The 23994-nt window shown below is 45.2% G+C and overlaps 1 protein-coding gene across 4 annotated transcripts in view; it reads right to left on the reverse strand.

Annotated features, from left to right (window-relative positions):
- Positions 1–2353: 2353 nt before the first annotated feature.
- The window catches only part of LOC138528725 (zinc finger protein ZFP2-like), a 189750-nt gene continuing 168109 nt past the window's right edge, over positions 2354–23994 (reverse strand). For all 4 annotated transcript variants that reach the window (XM_069640592.1, XM_069640590.1, XM_069640591.1 and 1 more), the window contains one exon: positions 2354–5260. In XM_069640592.1, the coding sequence (XP_069496693.1) occupies positions 4068–5260 (1193 nt within the window). In that variant the 3' untranslated portion in view covers positions 2354–4067. The remainder of the gene's footprint in view (positions 5261–23994) is intronic.

Here is a 23994-nt window from a genome sequence, read left to right on the forward strand (position 1 = left end):
CGGAGAATGCAAAGGTGTAGATAGCACGATTTAGAAACCGCGTTGATGTTGTGAGTGTTTATTTATTTGTAACGCGCGCCAGACCCGAAGTATCAGGGAGCGAAGATAAGAATACTTTAGGTCAGATCTGCGTCCATGGTACATCCCAAGTTCTTTACGGAGTTGGATGTAGTGGGTGGAGGGCGTGGAGAGGCCGGCCAGGGGCAAAATTGGTGGGAAAAGGGCAGTCTTCCCACAGATCATGATTTTGGTTTTTCCAGGGTTGAGGAGTAGGTATCTGGCCGTCATCCAGTGGTTGATTTCTGTGAGGCTTGAGGAGAGGTCAGGGGGTGGGTTGGAAGAGGTCTTAAGGATCTTGAAGATTATCTGGTTGTCATCTGTGTAGTTGTAACCAATTAGGCCATGTGAGCGAATGAGAGCGGGGGGGGCTCAGGTAGAGGTAAAAACGCAGGGGGGGATAGTGAGGCACCCTGCAGTACTCAGTTTATGACAGGACGTGGAGTCGAGCAGAACTACCTTCAGCCCGTTTCCTCTCACAATGGTTCTATATTCCTCTCTGAGGAACTAGCATTCTTCACTTCACCTCCACTTACTTCCTTCCTTTGTTGCCACTTTCTCACGCCCTCTCTCCATTATTTTCATCACTTCCTCTCCTCTTCCTTTCTCCGTCAGTGTTTCCTCTCAATTTATAGTTCACCACCTTCTTTCCTTTGCTTTCCATTGCCATTTCACCTCACTCCCCCTTTTACCTTTCTTCTGTGCTCTCCCCTCCTTCTCTGTACTGTTCCTAATAAAACAAACTTTCTTGTCGTGTCTCTTCTGCCACGTCTCCTCTTTTCCTTGGTCTCTCTCTATATACTTCCCATCGCCAGGCTCTTTTTGCAGCACATCTTCTCTGGGTCTCTGTTTTAATCTCACCCTTGCCTCCTCTCGCTTTCCCCCTCTTCACTGACTTGCCCCTTATTTTTGTTGTTCTCCTTTCCTCCCCCATCCCTTCTCTCCATCATTATTCTGCTCTCCTATATTTAACCTTCTTTCAATTTCTCATTTTGCACGACCTCTCTTCACGGTTTTCTTTCATCCCACCTCTTCTCATCTACAGCCCCTCCTCTGCCCTCAGTTCCACTCTACCTCCCTGGCTGCTATGCCATGCAATGACTCACTCATTCACACTCACTCATTCACTTCCCAACTCCTAACTCCATGGACACTGAGCATGGAGTAGTAATTTGTATAGTTTATCTGACTGTGCCATTGATTTGGTGATCGACTTACTGGTTTTGGTGTGGAGCCAGGACAACTGAACTACCCAAGCAGAGTGATGAGGGCTATAACAGTAGTGAGGTGAAGGCAGTTTGTTGAGTGGAACATGGTACTCATGTTGACCCGATTCACATAGCAGATAGCTGCTGGGTCAACAGTCACTTCACTCTGGCTTCTGGAAGCCTGGTCCCTTTCAGTCTCTGTTTCTTCCAGAAGAATGGTCAACTAGTTGGATAAATGGATAAACTCAAGGGATCAGCTGGAGTTTCTGACTGGAGCTATTACATTCTTGGCTCTGTGTAAATTTAAGGGGCACATAGGTCATGTGTTCTGGTGGTCTCAGTATCAGATGCAGGTGGTTCTTTGAGTTGAAGGAGCATTGGCAGGACATGGGAGGAGGTCCAGTGCAGTGGCTGTACATTGCAGAGAATTCCAGTGGCGCAGTAGCCTCCATTTCAGAGTTATGGAGGTGGACACGAGCAATAGGATGCAGATATGGAGGGGCACCTTGACATCACGGTACAGTACTAACAGTTTATCTTGTTTAGGAAGATGCATGGCTCTGTCAGCAAATGCACATCTCTGTACCCTGTGAAAGCCGTGCTTGGCCTGGTCACCATGCGGATTACGATGGTAAAAAGGAGTGGGCAAGAGAACCAAGAGTAAGGGTGGTGTCCAGGTTGGTCCTGCCGAGAGAGAGAAGGAAAGTACCTCCTTCACCACCACGTGGTTGTTGGAAGTCTAGTTGGTGAATTCTAGGAACAGACCTGGCCAAGACAAAGTGGAAAATCAGCTGGGACAAAATGCGATGCAGAAATGCACAGCATGACCCGTTAAAGACTAAATCATTCCCTGGGGATCCTTTCTAACCACCGGCTTCCACAACAGCTGTTTCCACTGTTCAGAGAGGATACAGAAAGAGCCCTAGACTGTCAGAAAAAGGAAGAGAGACGTGAGAGAATGATAAAGGGAGACAACACATTGCCAAAAGGATACCATGTCTCATCCATTCATCCTCCAAACAACCTGTGCCCAAATGGACCTTTCTCTGCCTCCTGAATTTAAACTACAAAGCACAATCATACACCTATTTGTTTGTTCAATTTACAGTATTTATTCTTACCAAAAGAACAATAGTTACACATTGGACAGATTCCGCACTCATAATTCAGTAAGTCTCAGAAAAGACAAAATGAAATACAATTTGGAATCTTAGAAAGTCTGAACATGAAGAATCATGTCGACCCGGTTGACTTAGATTGGTTGTTTTGGTTCACTTTGGTTCTTTTATTTGATTGATTTCCTGAACAGGGATGCGCTTCTCCATTAAGGTATGTTCCTTCCCGCTTTTTAAAAAACATTTTGATGATTATTTTCTCTCAGTTGTAGGAGATTCTTTGAGCAGCCTTGGACATCTGGGAGACTTGTGTGTTCAAGCGCAGGTTTTTGTTCTGTCCTGTAATACTGTCTCAGTGTGTTTGCGTCTTTTGTGCGCTGGATCTTAGGCCCACATCTATCAGGCTTCTGCATCCAGCTGCCCTGGTGATATCCTTTAGGTGATTAGTGACTACGCTGAGAGAAACATTTGCTGCTCTTACTTTTAGATTATTTCCGCTTTCAGAGATGCAAAGGAATGCAATGCTGAGGAATAGCTTCTACTTTGTAGCCCCGATGTTCAGTAACTGCCAAATATTAGAGGAGTCATGTGTAGGAATTGTGAGGAGCCACTGCTGCTCCTTTGCGCCATCAAAATGTGCTTGACTTACGCCCATTGCCAGATTTAAAATGGTCATTTTCACCTGGAACGAACACTGTCAGACGGCATGTAGTGCCAATGCTCCAGAAAACAAGAATGGCTCATTCTATTAATTGTGATTTGCAAGAGGAGCATCTTTATATCATTTGTAGGGTATCATAGTTGCGTCCATATGTCTTAGGGCACTGGCAGGTATCCTAGTTTGGTGTCATGTTATTGTGACTGTCTTTAGATACAAAACTGTTGTTTCTTTCACGTTGATCCTGGCATTGCGATACCTCGTGATATCAGTAGCCTTCTTCCTTTGCCTTCAAAGGACAGAGGCTGGAGTTCAGCACATTCACCTCAATGGGTGCGGAGATGTACTTCGGATAGTATCTCTAATTTGCTTTTCTCTTCTAATTCCCACCAGAACATGAATTATTCTAGTTAATAAATAACATCTTGCATGAATCTAGGCCTATAAGTGGAGGAGCTCCTTTTCTTTTGAAGGCTAGGTAGAACATAATAGTTTTTTGCAGGTCATTAAATGTCACTCTGGTGGGAAAAAAGAAACTGAATGTTGTTCATCAGGAATCAAGACACAAATAATCTCACTTTTGCTGGCGTCCTTTGGATTCTCTCAACACCTTCCTTTCGAGTAAGGTGGGCGTACTCACAGCTGAGAATCCTCCATTCTTCTTTAGCTTTATCTATTGCTTGGTTATATATGCAATGTCACATGGAATTATGCTCTCTGATTTATCCTTGTATAAATCACTGTATCCGTTGGGTAGAAGTGCATCTTCTCTTTAGTTAGTGTCCATGGAAAGGACTGCATTGTGTCTGCTTATTTTACAAACCCCCAAACTACTGCAAGTACCTACATCAGTACACACGTGACAAAGCTTTCTGAGATGTGAAGAGGTCACAATTATGTGCAGAATATAGGTTTAAGCATTTCTCTTGCCATCTTCCTTCCACATGTGCAATCACAAGAACAGACCCCATTCTTCATTCATAGCCTGGGATATGCAGTAGCTCACAGCCAGCTTACACCAAGTGGGTTTCACTTTAATTCGATTGTCAGCCTTTTTTCCTCGGCCATAACAACGTTTGCATGTTTTCTCTCATGACGAGTCACATTGATTTTACTAGTAAAGCTTTTCCCACATTCAGTGCACTGAAAAGGTTTCTTCCCTTTGTGAGTCAGCCGATGTCTGCTCAGACGTAGAGTGTCAATGAAACTTTTCCCACATTCAGGACAGGTGTAGGGTTTTTCTCCTGTATGAATTCGATTGTGTGTTTTCAAGTATGATACTCTAGAGAAACACTTCCCACATTCACTACATATACACCGTGTCTCCCCTGTGTGTATTTTCTGATGGACCTTTAAATAGTCAGCCAGACTGAAACTTTTCCCACACTCGCTGCACTGAAAGGGCTTTTCTCCAGAGTGTGTTTTACGGTGTCGTTTCAAATCAGACGTCCCTCTGAAGCTCTTATCACACTGATTACATTTATAGATCCTTTGTTTCGAATGCATTTTCTCATGCTGCATACGATAGGCAAACTGACTAAAGACTTTCCCACATACCTTGCATGCATGCGTGTTCTCTTCTGTGTGAACCTTTTCATGTCTGATAAAATATTTCTCCCTGCTGAAGCTTTTCTCACACTGACTGCACTGATATGGTTTGTCTTTCTTGACTCTACGCCTCTCCGGTTTAACGTCACTTGGGGTTACGTTCTCATTGATGGATTCAGATTTTACAGTTGCTGTAACTGGGTGCTTGCGTTGGTGCACCCTTAAAGTTTTTAAAAAGCTGTAACTCTTTCCACATACTTTGCACTGGAATTGTTTCCTTCCTATGCATCGTAACTGTTTCCTGGTCGGCCTGGAACATTTGCTACTTTCAAAGTAAGGATGTGGTTTTGCTTCTGGGGTCGATTCCTCTGTGCAATAGTTCTGATCTTTTTTCAGAGCCAATTGTTCATCAACTTTTAAACCAGGCTCTTTACACGATCGAGCAGTTTCATCGTTGTGTGTTCTTAGCTGAACGGCAGAGCGAAGACTTCCGTCACCATCAAGGGATGAGTTCAGCTTATTTTCTGGCAAATATTTATTAAGTTTGCAAACGGGTTCTTGCTTCAGACCATGTATAACCATGTCATTCGATGTTGCAGATGCCGGATTCAGAAGCAGTTTGACAAAAGAGTCTTCTTGATTATTCTCTTGTGATATTTTCAGCAGCTCAGCCCCTGTAGGATTGAAATAGATTTTAAATTAACAGATCTTGATAGATTCATGATATTACATGTGCATTTTGAACACTGCCCAAAACACACGCAGTAGCAGTAAAACAGAGCTTAACAACATATGTTCAGTTGTACTACTGCTAAACAGTGCTAGGAGAAAAACAAAGCATAGGGGGGCTCCATGGCAGCTGACCTTCTCAAATGTAGGAAAGGGACAGTTACAGGCAAAATGCATGCCTAGTGGCTCTAAATGATGACATGACAAATATGTCAGACCACTGGTGGACCATCCAACCCACATAATCGACACTTCACCACTTAAGATCTCAGGACAACGTCCGTAATGCTTGGAGAAGATAAACAATACGGAGCACCAAAGGCAAAAACAGGGACCAATCAACACTGTAAGAGGATAACAACACAAGGACAAGAGCCTAAGAATGGAATGAGATCCACATATGAAGCCAGCGGTTAATCCATAACAAAGACATTAGACCCCGACAACCTAAATGCTAGTTTCCACAATGAATGAAAGAGAGGTTACAGTGTGCAGAAGCAGTAGCTAGAGGCTCATTGGGTAAGAATCCATAGTAATGGAAAATAGAACCTGGTGATTTAGAAACATGGTGATCGTCATGGCACTCAAGTTTGTAGGTGCTTTGGTGATACACGTATAACATGACACTCTATGGCTGAGATACACATCCACACAGAGTTCTCACATTGCTCCCACAAAAACAGTTCAACATATGCATTCCTGTAGGCGACTGCTTATGGAATTCACAGCTTAGCAGCCACATACCAGTGGATTCGGCACATGCTTTAATTTCACATTCCACAGGTGGTGGCATTTCTCAGTGTCATGGAAGCTACTGCATTCAGAAAAAACATACAATTCTGAAAAAAGACACCTAGCACAATAAAGAACATCATGCATAAAAACACTTGAACACAATTGGTTGTGAAAACCTGTTACAGTTGGTTAACGATAAATGTCACATCTTGTACTCCAACCCTTCTGCAGAAGAAACCACAACTCCATTCATGTGTGCGTGCACACATGCCGTATGATAGAGGAAAGAACAGAACAAGAAGCATGCCACATGCCTTCTACGGGACATTTTGTTACTTTCATTCTACAACTAACTTGTGTCTATCCCAGTCAAAAAGGAAAAAGAAATGTACCAACATGACACCCATACAGAAAGTAGGTAATGAACCCTCTGTGGCAAAGCCTGTGAAGGCCAAGGGCGCAGTGTTGAGCGCAGCAGGTCCACAGGTCACGCTGCCCAATCGACGCTCATTGCGACTATGCCATGCTTTCTTATTCCACAACGTTGATGCCACCAGGCCTTTAAAACTGGCCTACCAAGCCATCTGTGGCAAAGCCTGTGAAGGCCAAGGGTGCGGTGTTGAGCGCTGCAGGTTACACTGCGCGATTTACACTCGTTGCAACTACACCGCGCTTTTAGGGCACAACATTGAAGCCTCCAGGCCTTTTAAACCAGCCTACCAAACCCTCTGATGTCTACATCAGTGCTTCTGCCAGACAGAATCTCACCGAAATCCTCTTTATCGTTCCCTCACCAGACCTATGGATCCTTCACATGGTCACAGATCTCTCTCCTATCTCTTCCTCTCCCATTAACGGTGGCACTCAGTGGGTGGCCCTCTTGGCCTCCTTCCACGGTCATCATTAACCCGAATGGCACTGTCTTGGCCTAGGGCCCTCAGCCCAATCTCCTCATGTTTGATAGGCGGCACCCGCTTCTCATCAGGTTTCCCTCTTCTCCTGCTACTTCTACTAGCGCCTGTCTGGCTCCTCTGTAACTCCATGCTTCCACCTCTGCCCTCTCTCGGGCCCCTCTTCCACCGAATGCACTGCTAGCCTGTACTCCACCCTGGAAGACTTTCAAATGTGGCAACCTGCTAAACGCCGCTACTCTTAACTCTCGCTTTGCTGTCAATAACTCCTGACATCTGCCACCACCTAGAAGAACTTGACCTAGATGTCCTTGCTCTCACCGAGACATAGTTCACAGCCAGCTCTGTCACGAGTTGTGACACTCTCCTCCCCGACGTCTACAAGATCCTCTCCGAGTCCATAACCAACTGACCTAGAGGTGGATTGGCATTTCGGTGCTGGACTGCCCATGTGGGCAGAACAAAGACTGAAATGCAAATGGATATATCCCTTCTGTGAGAGGTACAGTGAGCTAAAGTGTGGCTGTGAACTCTCGAGTGGGTACCTTCCCATAGAACAGGTCATTTAGCTGTGTTCATTCTCCCGCCCATGACAATTTCCTTTTGTATGCATGAAATACCTTAGCGAAGGGGAGCTAATAAATATTAAGAGGAGAAATAGCGAACCCCTGAGGGACCCCACAAGAGAGGAAAAGAAGCAGAAGAAAAAAAAGGGCCACCGAAAGAGATTACGCCCTGTCTGACAAAGAAAATTTAAACCATTCAAAGACCAGGCCACCAATACCAATCTCCCTTAAGCGTTGACAAAGAAACCCATGGTCAATAGTATCAAACGCTGCACAGAGGTTTAACAAAATGAGAACACCTACAACGCCCTGATCTAATAAAAGGGAGCGGCCATCGTTGGCTGAGACCAATACTGATTCTATGCCAATCAAGGGGCGAAACCCTGATTGAAAGGGGTCTAGGATGGCATGAGATTCCAAAAAGTTTCTCGGATGTGGGGTCGAAATGGTTGCAAGAATCTTCATCAGAGCATGCAGAAGCGAGATTGGGTGAAAATTAGCTGGGACATTCAGATCCATGGAAGCCTTTTTCAGAGGTGGGGAGTGGGGGTGAACCACTGCACGCTTCAAGAAAGCCGCAATGGGACGTGGGCACCAGTTTGAAGAAGGCATGGTAAAGGGGCCTATGAATACTACACCAGGGAAAATACGCAGCCATTGCATGTGCTGGTTGCAGTTTGATTGAGAAGGGATTTCGTGGGTAGTGGCAATGACAAATAATGGTAAAGGAAGACCTGCAGCTGCTCCGGTGCATTATGGGTATGATACTGCTTTGGAACAAAGCTGATCACAAATATCATTGTTTCCGAAAAATGTCTCAGACAGGGGTACAATAGGATCCACAGAATCTGATGAAGAAGGGACCTTACTCTTCAGCTGTTAGAGGACCTCTTCTTGGGACTATGGCCCAGCTACAAATGCTTTGTAAGAATGGGGGGTCAGGTTTCCCTTTCAAATGCAAGGGCAAACATTCACCACATTTTGAGGCCATGCCATGTCCTTGTTAGATGCAGGGAGCTGGACGTCAACAAAAGACGCAGAAGCCTCAGGCAGGCCTCACAGGTTAGCCCATAGGTTGAGCATGATTCATAGAGAGGCTAGAGAAGGTAGAGACACCGTCCCGCCCAAGTCCAATCCAACCGACTCACTGTACATTCCCTCAGACAAATCTCCCAAAATTCCACTTGAACCCTCTGTCAAATTGTTTTCCATCACCAAGACCAATTTGAAAGATCCCAGCGGGACAAAACACACAGGGAACAGAACCTACTAACCATCGAACGTTTCATCCATCCTCACTCAGCACATGCTCATTAATCTCACCCACACAAGCGGCTAAACAAAACCCACAAGCCATAACAAAACAATTACAGCTAGACACCTCACACATCAACTTGTAAACTTGATCTCTGCTTAAAACTTGCAGATCCTCCCAGACACCTGAGGTCTCCCATCAGGAAACAAAAGGTTTCCAGTGTAGAACTGCGTTACAACCCAGGGAGTCCACCTAGACTCTGAACTCACCATGTTCAGACACGTAAAGGCTGTTGCCTCCTCTGCTACCTAGGCCACTAAACCTATCAACCACTCCAGAAAATTCCTCTCCCCAAACTTCTGCCTCACTCTGGCGAGGGCCATTATCAGCAGCAAACTGATTATTGCAACGCTAAACCCACTGGAACTTCCAACAAAAACCTAACTAAATTACAATTGATCCAAAATAACGTCCTTCGAGCTGTCTGGGGCCTAAAAAGATCTGAAAACGAATAGCACCTCAGGACACACTGAGGTGACAACCTGGTCACTCCAAGCAAGGACATAATCCTCTTCAATAAAGTATCATAGCATGTGAGGATACTTGCCATAAATTTCACAATTATATGGTGCAATATTTTTCAAATAACACAATTACATTTTTTTTATAACAGTCACCTATAAAACTCAACTGAACACTTCCCAGAATAAATCAGAGTACAGAATTCAACACGAAATAATATTATTATACTGTAATTTGTTTTAATTGAAGAAATGTATACATTTATTTTTGTAATTGATTCAAAAACATTAAAAAAATATATAATACAATCAAGTAGCAACCCTATGTTGATCTAACAATATTTCCTTCATATTGGTCATCAAAAAGTCGATCAACACTTCATACGACGCGAAAAGATCTGACCACATCTCCCGAATGAGACGTGAAGCTCACTGGCTGCCCATCCAGGCACGTATTGAGTTGAAAATCCTCTCAATCACAAACTGCTGCATCCACAATACTGCACCCACTTAGCTCACCGCGCACATCTCCAAAAAACAATCCCCGCAGATACCCTCTCCCCCCCCCTACGAAGCCTAGATCCTAGATTCACCAGACAAAGAGCGGGAGGAGCCGCTTCACATTTAATGCTCCCCCTGATATGATGTGACATGGCATGGTATGGTATTTATAACGTGCCTATGCACAAGGCCCGCCATTTGTTATTTTGAATACATCAGGTCCTCGGAGACCAGAGACTTTTTTTTTCATGAAAGCGACTTATCTACCGAAGGCCCCGATAGCTGAGAACGGAACGGTCGTCTCATGCTGGGAAAGCTCGAGAGCTTGTTGTGCCCAGGGGTCCCGCCTGGTCCCGTGCTCAAAATGTGGGGAAGGGAGACTCCGGTTACCACATCCTGACTTATCATTTGTGAACACTTCTTTCTTTCTTGTGAACATTATACCACACCCTTTTTGTATCTAGTTGTAAGGTTTGGCAATAGTGTTTTTTTAAAGTATAGGTCCTTTTATTTGACTAGACGTCACTAGGACTGCCTTATTTTTATTTGATGGCCGTAGCTTGCTCCCATCTTAGATTTAGGTTTAGATTAGGTGTTTATTTCCCCATTTATACAGTTTAATAAACACCCTTGAACTGTGATCACTTGTGTCTGTCTTTACTAACTGGGCCGTCAACAATTAAGAATTAATTGCCATTTAGAAATGGCATATTAGAGGTCTTCTAACTGATGCCGAGAAACAATTCTTAAATGTTGACGGCCCAGTGATTCCTACAGCCTACTTCCTACCCAAGATACATAAATCTTTTACGAAAATACCTGAAGGGGGACCAATCCTGAGTGGCGGCAGTGGCATTTTTGAGCCGATCTCAATCTACATCAATGAATGTCTTGCACCACATGTAAATACCATCCCTAGTTACATTCGAGATACCATGCATATCCTACAAATTTTAGACCAGCTCCCAGTGCTGCCAAATAAGTTATTAGTGACGCTTGATGTTAGAACCTCATACACCTCAATTAACCACCAACAGGCAGTTGACAGCGTTGATTATATTTTCCGTGAACATTCGGCCTCATTTTTCGAACATATTGAATTGGTAAAGGAATTGCAATTATGTGCACTCACTAATAATGTGTTTTTATTTAACAAAACCTACTATAGACAACTAATAGGTATAGTGATGGGAGCCAGCTATGCTCCTGCCCTCGCAAACGTTTTCATGCATCCTTATGAGCAACAGTTTGTTTTTTCCAATGCTACATTCCTGCCACATATCCACGCATGGAAAAGATAAATAGATGATGGGATTCTGATTTGGAAGGGTTCTACAGATGATCTTAATGAATTTGTGTCTTACCTTAACAACAACCATTGGGGCATTAAGTGTACACACACCTCCAGCTACAGTAGTATCCATTTTTTGGATCCCTCTATCAGCATATTTGATAACAAATTTGCAACCAAGACTTAGCGCAAGTCTACATCAGTTAAGGCTGTACTCCATTCGCCCAATTGTCACAAGAAATCAGTCTCCAAAAACATATCTAAAGGTGAATTTGTCCGTGCCAGACGCAACTGCTCATTAAATGAGGATTTCACTATGGAATGTGCCCTAATCCGACAGATTCCCGGCAAGAGGGTATGATAAAAGCCTCCTCGATAAAGCGGAACGGGAGGTTAAATCCACGATGAGAGAGGACCAGCTTACTCCTAAAGTATTTTCTACAAGCTCACATGGCAACAAACTTAAATTCATCACAAGATACAATGCAGATAGTTTTGGTCTGTACAACAGTCAAAAGACATTGGCATATTCTCCAGCTTGATAGAGATATCAGTCCATGGCTGGATGCCTCACCAAACTTTATTTATACCAAAATTAACAACCTCAAGAACATCCTTTCACCTTCCTTTATGTCTAGCTGACAACACAAACATACTTGACTACATCAACCACTTAATAATGGGTTTCATAAATGTGGTGGTTGTTCGATGTGTATTTTTTTATTTTTGCATATGAAATTTCTAAAATCGAATTTGGCCACTTCGGCACACACAAAATTAATGCTTTCATTAATTGCAACACTAAATTTTGCGTATATTGTATCTTATTTATATGTGGACAACGCTATATTTGCAGTACTATACAACCTTTGAAAATTCGTATGAGGGAGCACTTGTCATCCATTTCCCAAGTTGATTCTAAATATCCCTTGTCTGTATATTGGCAACAAGTCCATCAGATGGACGACAAAGCACTGATCAAATTTGCAGGGATGGCTAAAGTGACCTTACCCCAACGAGGGGGAAACCTAGTCCTCAACCTGAGGCAACTGGAAGCCCGCCTCATCTGCCAATAGAGAACTGTCACACATGGCCTCAATACGGACCATGAATTATCTGTATTCTTGTGACCAAGCACTTTATGCTCTTCTCAAACCAGGCTCCCTATACTTTTTTGAAATTCATTGTCTGTAATTACACCCAATGTTGGCCATCCACTTAGTTCAACTTGATTATATAATTCTCATAGCCACCTCGCAGATCGGCATTGATCAGGCACATACAATTGGCATACACCCGTATATACCACCACCCCAGTGCAAGGTATTTATGTCCCCCTGAGATGAACCTAATAATCCGTTGATCATCTGGCATATGTCCCCCTGAGATGAATTTAATAATCCGCTGGCCATCTGGCATATATTGTTTATCTAGAGCATATATATTTCATTCATGATGATACCTACCCCTTTCCATGCAATTATTCTTCGGCTCATCTCTTCCCATACGAGGTGTTGTCCTGGTTGTATTCCAACCCTTTGCTTATTCACATTATTAATTATATACAAATCTCTACAATAGCAATTCTAATTATAAATACATTTTTCGAGCCCCTATTCTCGCAACCCATTGCATCATTTATGTTCCTGGTACTTCCTTGGTATCAAGTACTTTGCACGAGGTCATTGTTGTTTTTTGTAACTTTCAATTGGTCACAAACGCACTCAAGATGGCAGTCTTGTCAGCCCGCACGGTCGTACGCGGCCATGCTACAACGCGGTTGCGTTGCAATATTGCTCACCAGGAGTCACGAACGCCCGGCTCCTGTTTCATTCGTACAGCGGATACGCTGGTAAGTCTTACACTTTCGCGTGGACCCCTAGAGTGGTCTGAGGGTCCTCGCGCACAAGATTGACCGTCTAGACGGCCCTTAATTTTGCTAATTGAAGTGCTTTGTTTCTTTCCCTTCCTGCCTGGTCCGGCTGACCGCCGATGGCTTTTCGCATGCAACTACTGATCCCAGCGAGATCGTAGACACGATTTATATATATGCCTGCCTTGCAACTGCGATTCAAAAGGTATGTTGCTTGCAATTCTTTTAACCCACAATTAAATGAAGTACTATTATTTTCACCGATCTGACCCATATATTTGATCAAATTGCTTTACAGTGAGCCTACGGTAGAATTAATTCTTTTCATAACACATTTCTGGGTAAGTGTGACCATATAACTTGCTGCTTACACTTCACCTACATGCAAGGCGCTAATGCTCAATTGGTGAGACCTTAAACACAATGTCATTTCTTTGCACTTAATCTAATATCTAATGGCCGCTGCCTAAAATGTTCTTCACTCATATTGTCTTCCCTTCAGTGCTTTCAAAGGAAATTCCGGTTTCCAGGTATTTTTCAATGACTTTCCATTCAATTTGACTAAATGTATGGCCAACTTTACCCTACAATGCTAATGAAGCTCTTTTATTTTCATTCCCTTTATTATTTTTCTTTCACCTTCCGGCAATGCCCAAATTCGATAAGCGTACACAAGATAGGTTGTATAATTTTTGTTTCTGCAACTTGATTTATATGTCAATATGCCTTGACTTGTAATTTTCTCTTGACAATTTATGCATTGAATGATTATTTGTTACGGTCGGGTTCTGACCATTGAACTGCCTTGTTTTGTGCTCGGGTCCGCCATACCGGTTATGTATTTATCAATTGTACACTTTTATTCAATTGTACAATCAACATGCAGCCTCAGTAGAAGAGCAAGTCGCTCAAAACACGTGTCGGGCTGCATCACCTTCGGATTAAATTAGAATATAAATCAATTGATTTTTATGTTGTTTGTGTGCGCAATGTGTTTGCAAAACAACTCTTGACTTGTATAATCGCACATACGCACCTCAGCAAAACATGGTAAATGAGCAGTGGGCAGTGCTTCTTTAGTAGTATAGGGAGACGTGGTGCAGTGCCGCAGGCAGCTGCCCAGTCATAGAACTTTCAAAGAAAGGATTAATTAAAACAGGAAATGGCAATTGACAAATTGACAGGTTTGCACTTGTCTACGCCCAGAGGTTCCTCTGAAGTTCCTGGAGTGAGCTTATGATTTGCGCTGGTACATGGGGTACTGTGGAAGGGGGACTGCATTTTGCATCTTGGGGGCTCTGTTCCCCTCTAGAATACTAAGGCTGGGATTCCTTCTCCTTTACCCCAACTGCATCGCTCAACCTATGTGCAGTTTACAATGAGCCACACTTGTAACAGGAAGACACTCCAACCTAAGTAATGGAACGGCATTTTCTCACAACACAGTATAACATCGGGTCTATACCCAGTCTCGAAAGAACTCTCAGGCATTACATAAATCCCCGAGAGCAGACGTAGGACGAAGTGGACTAACACCACAACTGGCAGACACACCACTGGTGTCCACAAGGATACACCATGGTGTGCATATTGCAGTGCGGTTTGCAACAATTTGCATCTCTGTACCCCAGGATATACCTTTACATTACTCAGACTTCATCTTTAAGTATTGAATCTTTGTGCTTAATATTAGAACCCTTGCCCCATTGTACATTTGTATGGATGCATTGTGCGTATCTCTATAACTCACCTAAACCGGTTTTACTAAAACTAAAAGTATGAAAGGCAGCTGACAGGGTACAATCTTGTTCCATCGAGTAATTGTGGTCCCTTGCCCACAGAGATACAATGGTCACACGTGGCCATCACATAGGTATCTCTCACCAGTATACCTGTCCTTCCAATTCTATGTCTATTAGTAGCTAGCCTGCAGGACTTAGACCATTGTGATGTCCCTTTGTTCAACAGTTCAAAGGGGTCTTAGAGCACTTGTCAGCCAATTATCAGTCACCAGTGTGAATTGGTCCGGGTTTCATGTCATGCTGGGTCCTTTGCAAGCACGACCAGTATCCAGGGCAACCCTCAGGCTCTTCATGTGCACGGATGCGGTATTCAGTGCGGCAACATTAAGAAGGGAGATGCAGGGCTTACCTCGAACACAGTGAGGGGGCCTCATTGCCACGTTCACAGACTCTCACTACCGGAAACTTTGAGCTGAGCAGGTCGCGCTTAAGAACAGTCGACTTTGCATGTGCTGACCATTCAAAGGTAGGCAACGCTCGAGGGCAGCCTGAGGAGGTAGGCTTGAAGGCTGTTATACCATTAAGTAGTGTGAGAAACCCAAGGGTATTCTCACTTCTTTTTCCCCTGGATCCTCTGCTCATGTTGTCAGGGCATGGCCATTCCTTTGGATCCAGACCCTGGGGGTGGACCAATGCGGAAGGATCACCTGGGTGGAGGGACCTTGGGAATGGGATGCCCACAGGTGAGATGCAGTAGTCTTCTTTCTGCAATTACCAAACATCCTTTTCTTTCCAAACCATAGCGCGATATTGTGAATCTTACCATGTCTCCTCCCCAGCCCCCCAATTCGAAAACCACTGGGACGAGGAAGAAGAGGAACAGAGCTACAAAGATTTCCCATAGGAACCAATGTACCACGGATTGCTATGTGCAATCTCCATTTTGTCCCAATAATGAGGCCGAGCAGGGTCAGGCCTCCCTTCTCAACCATTCCCGTCTCCACCTAAAACCTGCTCGATATCCCAGACAGTATAAAAGACAAGAGTACATAGACACACTTTGAGCGAGAAGCCAGAGAAAAACCAGGCGAGCTGGAGAGAACCTGGAAGGACTGGAGGAGGAAGAATTGCCCAAACACTGGACCTGTGAGTGCAGGGGAGGCTGCAGTGTGGAGTGGGAGCTGTGCCTGCAGGGAGCCGAATTAGGGGCAGCTCGGGTTGCCTGACGGCAGCCACATCAGAGCTCCTCCCCTGGGAGAAAAAGGAGTGCCCGACTTCAGTAAAACACCCCCTTATAATCCTTTATCTCCCAAACCGCAAGAATGCCATTTTCAGGGAACTGATGAAGTGGGAGTAACATACAAGGAATTGCATTCTGGGACTGGAAGTCCAAAACCATTTCTTTTTGAAAACTGAGAGGGGTCAGAGCCCAGCTGCGGGAGTCCCTTGTGTGAACATTAAGGAGGAGTTCAAGGGGTAAGAACTTTCGGGGAGAAGTGGAGAGCAAGGAGAGAACCTGGAAAGCCAGAGTGCAGAAAGAAGCCTTGAGAGACTGCAGGGGAATGTGGGGCTGAGACGCTGACTCAGTGCTGGAAAGAGGCTGTGGCATGGCCAGGGAGACATATATCCAGGAAGCAGGGAGAAGGCTGGGTGCAAGCTGCTGGTGATGCCCTGAATGAAGGCGAAATACAGGAGAACTGTGAACACGGCAACCAGTGAGTTTCCGAGAACAAAAGAAACCTGGTGCGTGCAAGTGTCAAAGGAGGGATAAAATAAGAGTGGTCCGGCACCGCGGGTGTGCTCAGTCGAAGGTCTCTGTTTCTGGTGTATCGTATCAGAAAGGAATGAATGTGAAATACATCAAAATGGTCATGCAGAGGTTAAGCAAAGGCACGCATAGTCGAAAGTCTTTGATTAACTACGGAAGAAGGAATTGTGAATGACGGGTCTGAGCCTGGCTGTGGGAGACCTATTGGGAACATGTGTGAGTGTCTGAGCCCGGGTGAGGGAGACCCATTAGAAACTGTGGACACAAACTTGTGAACTGTAAAGAAAACCTGAAGAAGAGAAGGAACTTGGTTTGTTTTGTATTTGTCCAGGCATCTTGCGAACAAGAGACTTTGTTTTGGGGAAAAGACATTGTTGTGGAAAGCACTGACTTATGTCCTGAATTACATCTGAGAGCCAGAGAAGCTAGAGGGTGTTCAAAGGTCGAGTGTGCTGCCTTGTCCCATGCTGAAACGTGGGGAACGGGAAGTTTACCATTCAACTATTCTGACCTATTATTTCATGAACACGACTTCTTTTGCATACATCACTTTCCCACACCATTTGTATTTAGAAGGATTGGTGATAGGTTTTAGTATAGGCCCTTTTTATTTTGATAAGACTCCACTAGGACTGTATTATTTATACTTTGATGGTCGTAGCTTGCTCCCATCTTTAGACTTGGGGTTAGTTAGGAGTTTTACCAACCCATTAAAGTTCAATAAGCACCCTTGAACCGTGTACCACTTGTGTCTGTCTTCACTATTGCGACCATTAGCTCCTTACAGCAGACAGCACTGAGAGGGGCTTCATAAGTGGGAGCAAGGGGCCGGGGCAGGATTGGTGAGCCCCTCAAATCTTCTGTATGTGCTCTTTTCTCGTGCTGCCACCAATAGTCCATGACGAGGCAGCTCTACAGCAAGAAAAGAGTAGCTGCCACACAAATACCTTGAATGATGTTGTGGTTCAAGGCTGCTTGGGGAGCTGTATGGTGTTACATGCATGGTTGGTACTGATGTGTGCCGATTGAGAAGCAGTGTCTCACTAGCACTGCACTCTGTGATGAATCCTGCGGAGTCATCACAGAATCCCAATCTAAAGCCGCCTCCCATGTGGCCAAGAAAAGGCAGCTGCTAGCTGATCCTACCCTGGGGGTGGTGTTAGGATGGAGGATCACATGGGAGGAGAAGGATGTCAAGGTAATGTGGTGACTCAGTCAGAGGAGACGCAGTGTTCATCCTCTTCTGAGGATGGGGTTTCCATGGCGCCTGAATATTTAATGGAATATTGTCATAGTAAAGTTTCCCCTCCCAGATTTACCCAAGTTACCAAACATGAGAACCCTTTTTGCAAACATGAAAATGAGATATATATATCTATATGTCAGGGAGTTAATACTACTCATCTTCGGAGTGATGGTTCTGCATTGTGTTCAGGTTATAGACCCAAGAGAAAACCAGTCCTCACTTTGAAATCACCCCCTAAAAAATATATCATGTAAATCCCCTAAACAAAGTGGATTAAATAATAGAAAACCAAATACGAACATTATGGACTTCAAATCTCTTAGTACTGAGACGAGAAAGAGGGGCCCAGAGTTACCAAACTGTAAGGAGCGGTTTAGTTATTATACTGACCCACACCCGAGCGGGACCTTTAACATTTAAAGGCCTTTCAGGTGCAGGCAAGGGAGAGCATCAGGAAGTCACAGAAGTTGGAGTCAATGCTGTGCTGGCAGTGGGACGCCGTGCAGAAACCATGTTTGATGTTGGGATTCCTGTGGCATGCAGAGGATGCTCAGCGGGAAGCGGTACTGAGGCCAGCTGTCCTGAGGAAGAGAGAGAAGCTCTGTATGTCCTGTATCCCGCTCTGGTGTAAGGTTTCTACTGCAGAGCGTACAGAGCTGGGAAAGGTCCACTGAGAGCCAGCGCGAGCAGCGGACGACTGACCAGACCCATCAAATGCTGAGGGAGTGTAAGTGTTACGCTCACCTGACTCCCACGGAGGCGCTGGCCTGGTTCGCGCTGCTGACCTCTTCTAAGGTGATGCGCAGGGTTCGGAAGACGGACTGGACCGGGCCCCCAAATCTGGCTTGTCTGGCTTGCAGAAGTATCCTTCTGTAGGTGAAAATAGGGGATTAACTGTCTGCGGGGTAATGCAATCGGCCTCCCACTTTCCCCTCTCACCCTCCTCGAAACCCTTCTGTGATTCCTCGTAGCGTCTCACCTTAGGGTCTGGAAGGACGAGCTCTCCATCCTGCTTCTGATGCAGGGGCGCGTTGGTATCCAGTTACTTCACTGGATTTTCGGATTGGTGAGAACCAAACTTGCTTGGCTTCCAGGTAAGTTTTTTGATAAGAGGTTCCCCTTGTGTCCATGCATTAATGTACTAATGCTAGTGTATTTTTCCCCATAGGGGCCCGGGGTACGGAATGCCGGGGAACAGGCACCGACCCGAGATGAGAGGTGAAATCATTGTAGAAATCAGGTAAGTCTTTAATGAGCGTTTTTTGGTAATGTTTTTTCATTCGCTCATTAACGCTGATGTCTTTTTTTCCCCTTAGGGGCCGGGGTCCGGAAATGCCAGGATGCGGCGCGGAACCGAAATGAAGAGGGAATGAATCAACAGGTCAGTCTTAACATGGAGATTTACCTTTCCTTATTCCCTTCTCTCTCTCACCTTTTGTTCTGGTCTTTTTCTCCCTAGGCGCTGGGGCGTGACTGCGATTCCGGATGATCGCTGCTGAACATGGAGGCGCCCTGTAAAGGTGAGTGGAATGCGGCGCTGCAGCGATCGACGCGATGAGCTTTTAAATAAAAGTCTTCCTTTTCAGGATTGTCGGCGAGATGTCTCCGGGATGCGGCTTTAGCAGGTAAGGACTTTTCCGTCTTCTGTTCTCTTCTTCTCTTCCTTTGCAAGTGATCCAGGATGCTGGCAGGCGTGGCAGAAGTCAGGATGCAGGAGCAGACACGGTGAGCGTCCAGCTGCAGAACAACGCAAAGCACATGTGGCTGTTCGGGTGGGGTTTAAATAGCCTTGGAAGAAGTTCCAGGTATGTATCCTTCCCCGACCACGCCCGGATGGTAAATTAGTCCCACAGGTAAAGTAGTTCCTTTCAGGCCTCAAGGAGGCCGGGATCCTGCAGCATGGTCTGCATCAGGTAAGTGCACCCAAGCACTCCCATAATGAGCCTGGCGCCTATGGCGCCAGGACTGATGTCTTTTATGAGCCTGGCGCACACTGTCCAAAGTGCCCCTATATGGGGTTGCTGGGTCCTTCCTTGGGGACTGGATGTCCACTTTCGGGGACGCAGGGCTTGAACCGACTCCCCGGGAGCGGGCATCATGACAGCACTCCCTCCCCTCCCAAGGTTGTTCCCTCCGGGGGTTTTGGTTTGTCTGGGAAGAGTCGGTGGAATTTCCTGACTAATCGAGGTGCATGCACATGGTCGCTGGGTTCCCACGACCTCTCCTGAGGTCCGTACCCCTTCCAATCAATTAGGTACAACAGTTTTGACCTAAACATTTTTGAGTCTAAAATGTTCTTCACTTCGAATTCGGGCTCGCCATCTATTAGAATAGGTTCTGGAGGTTTGAGTAGTCGGGTTCCGGGTACCACTGGTTTCAGAAGCGACACATGAAAAACAGGGTGAATTCGCATACTAACTGGTAAATCAAGTTTAACAGCCACTGGGTTAATTATTGCCGTAATAGAATAAGGTCCCAGATATTTTGGGTTAAAAGTTCGAGGCCCTTTGAGTGGTAAATGTCTGGTAGCTAACCACACTTGATCCCCAATCTGATACGGAGGTGCTTCACTCCGATGTAGATCAGCATTCTCCTTGTATTTTCTCTTGGCTTGTCGTAAATGCATAGTTGCCTCTTTGAAGGCTTGGGTAATTGTAGAATGCAGATGTTCTACTGCAGGCATTCCGAGGTTCTGAGGTGAGTCAAGGTTTCAGGTTCGAGGGTGATGCCCAAACAAAGTATAAAAAGGACTGTGGCCAGTTCCAGAGTGTACCGAATTAATATATGCATATTCAGCTATCCAAAGAATGTCTTTCCAGTTGCTTTCAGATTGCTGTAACATACACCGTAAGTACTGCTCAAGGGTCTGATTTCTCCTCTCGGTCTGACCATCGGTCTGAGGGTGGTGACTGGTCGATAATCTTACGTCGATCTGCGCCATTTGACAACATTTGCGCCAGAAGTGGGAAATGAATTGGCTTCCCCGGTCAGAGATTAGTATAGATGGGAATCCATGTAGCCGAACAATATTTTCGAGGAATTCTTTGGCTAGGACAGAAGCTGAAGGTAAACCTTTCAAAGGAATAAAGTGGGCCATTTTGGAAAACAAATCCACAATTACCAGAATAGTATTGTACCCCGAACAAGGAGGCAGGTCCGTGATAAAATCCATTGGTAGGGTGTGCCAGGGTGCTGGCGGTATGTCTAGAGGTTGAAGGAGACCAGCTGGTCTTTTCTTTTGACTTTTATTTTGGGCGCAAACACCACAGGACATCACAAAAGATTTAACATCTTTTCGCCAAGAGGGCCACCAAAATTGTCGTTTCACCTTTTCCTCTGTCTTGGCAATACCGGGGTGTCCCTCTATTAATGTATCATGATAACCGGAAATAACTAGTTCGTGTAATTCCTTATGTGGCAGGAATAAGCGTCCTTGGAAATAAGGTAAACCATTATCTATGGTAAAGTCTGATCCCTTTTGTATCCATTCCTGTAAGGTTGTAGGGTCCAGGAGTTGTTTCACTCTGGCTTGAATGACTTGAAGCGTCTTTAACGAAGTCATGCCTAGAATCCTCTGTTCGGGAATTATTGGTACTGGTTCTGAGTTTGTATCAGATTCTCCCATTCCAATTCGGGATAAGGCGTCTGCTTTGCCATTCTTGCAGCCAGGTCGATAGGTAATCACGAAATCAAATTCAGCGAAAAACAAAGCCCATCGGAGCTGCCGTGATGACTGAGCCTTGGCGGTTTTCAAATACTGTAAATTCCGGTGATCAGTGATCACTGTGATGGTATGTCGAGCGCCAAGCAGATAATGCCGCCAGGCTTTAAAAGCGGACTTAATGGCTAACAGTTCTTTGTCCATGATTGCATAATTAACCTCGGGTGCCGAGAATTTTCTGGACCAAAATGCTACGGGATGCAGTTGGTTGGTTTTGGGATCTCTTTGGGACAGGACAGCTCCCATGGCTAGGCTGGATGCGTCTTTCTCAACGACATAAGGGAGATCTGGACGCGGGTGTTTCAATATAGGTACGGAGGTAAACTTAGCTTTTAAATCCTGAAAGGCCTGCTCGGCTTCTTCAGACCATTCAAAACGTTTATTTTTCCTCAAGAGTGCAGTAATGGGTTGTACCACGCATGAAAATTCCGGGATAAACCTGCGATAGAAATTGGCAAAGCCGAGCATGCTTTGAACCCCTTTTACAGAGCTAGGTGATGGCCATTTGAGGATGGCATCCACTTTTCTTGAGTCCATTTGGACTCCTTTGGGTGTCAGGATGAAACCTAGAAACTCGACTTCTGTGGTATTGAAAACACATTTCTCCAATTTAGCAAATAGTTTGTGTTGGCGCAGTTTTTCAAGTACTGCCCTGACGTGTTTTCTGTGATCAGATTCCGAAGAGGAGTACACCAGAATGTCATCGATATATACGAGAACACGAACATCGACGAGTTCCCGAAGGACATCATTCATGAAGTATTGGAAGGCAGCCGGCGCGTTACACAATCCGAAAGGCATCACCTGGTACTCGAATAATCCGTATTTAGTACGGAAGGCAGTTTTCCATTCGTCGCTTTCTTTTTTGGGCACGAAGAACAAAGCCGAGGATGCCGGGGACTTTGACGGGCGAATAAAACCATTAGCTAGGTATTGATCCAAATATTGTCTCAAATGCAGATTCTCAGGTTCGGTAAGGGCACCGGGCACCAGATCGATTTGGCAATCGTACGATCTGTGAGGAGGTAACGTGTTGGCCTGTTCCTTTTGGAAGACGTCCTGAAAGTCTTAGTATTCCGTAGGTAGTTGCATGGAGGCAGAGGTTACAGATGCTAGATTAATCTTCAGGCTTTCTGGGTAGCAGGTTTGTGTACAATCCGGGAAGGTTATTCTCTTAGCTCGCCAATCAATTCGAGGATTATGTGTCTCTAACCAAGGGATTCCAAGAATAACCTGAAACTGTGAAGCCTTGATTACATCAAACACAACACCTTCCCGATGGCCGTCGGGACCAATAAGAGTCACCTCAGTAGTGGAATGAGTTACCGGTCCAGAGGCAATTTCAGTTCCATCGACTGTGGTGATGACATCTTTGCTGGTTTTAGGACGGAGAGGGAGGTTAATCCTAGAAACCAATTCACGATCCACATAGTTTCCAATAGCCCCACTATCGATGTATGCCTTTATTGCATGCAACCGCTTAGGCTGTTCTGGATCTACGAGAACCATTGGCACAATGAAATGCGAGGTCTGAGAGTTAGTTTTCAAGCTCGGCAAGCGGACCCCTACACTTGTCGGGCGGAGTCGTTTCCCGAAACAGAGTCTTCATGGTTTTTATCAGCAGCTCCTACCGCCTTTCGGGGCGGTTTTGCCAGGCAATCTCGTAGAAAGTGTCCAGAATTCCCACAATAAAAACATAATTTTAACTTCCGCCTCCTTTCACGTTCCTTTTGAGTTAAGGGTCCTTTAACCCCTCCAATTTGCATAGGCTCAGAGACATCAACTCCCTTGGGATTAGCATGGGTCTTGACCAACACCCGGGTCTCAAACCTGGACCGATCTGCTTTTCTGTTTTGAAGTCTGTGATCCAATTGGACCACTAAGTCTATATACTCTGTGCATTCTTGGGGCAGATTTACAACTTGGGCCAAGACATCTTTAATTTCTCCGTGTAGGCCTCGATAAAACAATGTGACTCTTTTATCCTCTGGCCATCCCGTTTCCACAATTAGTCTATTAAAGGTTGCAATATAGGATAGGAGGTCCTGATTGCCCTGTCGCAGGGATAGAAGTTCGTCATCCAGAGCCTGCCCCTGAGAGTGTCGAGCAAATAACCTTTCCATGCTTGCTTGAAACCTTTGAAAATCACAGAGAATCGGGTCATCTTGAGTAACCAGTGGAACTGACCAATCGGCAGCGCAGCCGCTGAGATATGACAATACAAAGGCTACCTTGGTCTGATCATTAGGGAAAGCCCCAGGTGTGCATAGGAAGTGCAAACGACACTGATTGATGAATACGGCGAATCGTTTGGGGTCCCCAGCAAAGCGTTTGGGTGGGGCCAGCGGCATGTTTCCAGGTAGATTAATCTGCACAGGGTTACTGGAAGCCACAGGAGCAGGATTCCCTCCGGAACCGGGTAGAGGAGTTTGCCCAGCTTGACCTTGCAAAAGCTGTCTTGCCAGGTCATCAGTTCTTTCCTTTGATATTATTAATTCCCTCCTGAGGGCATTAGTCTCTTGACGAGCGGCATGTACTTCGGCCCGTAA

The sequence above is a fragment of the Ambystoma mexicanum genome, chromosome 7q (assembly GCF_040938575.1).
Source record: "Ambystoma mexicanum isolate Mex_15411 chromosome 7q, UKY_AmexF1_1, whole genome shotgun sequence".
NCBI lineage: Eukaryota > Metazoa > Chordata > Amphibia > Caudata > Ambystomatidae > Ambystoma > Ambystoma mexicanum.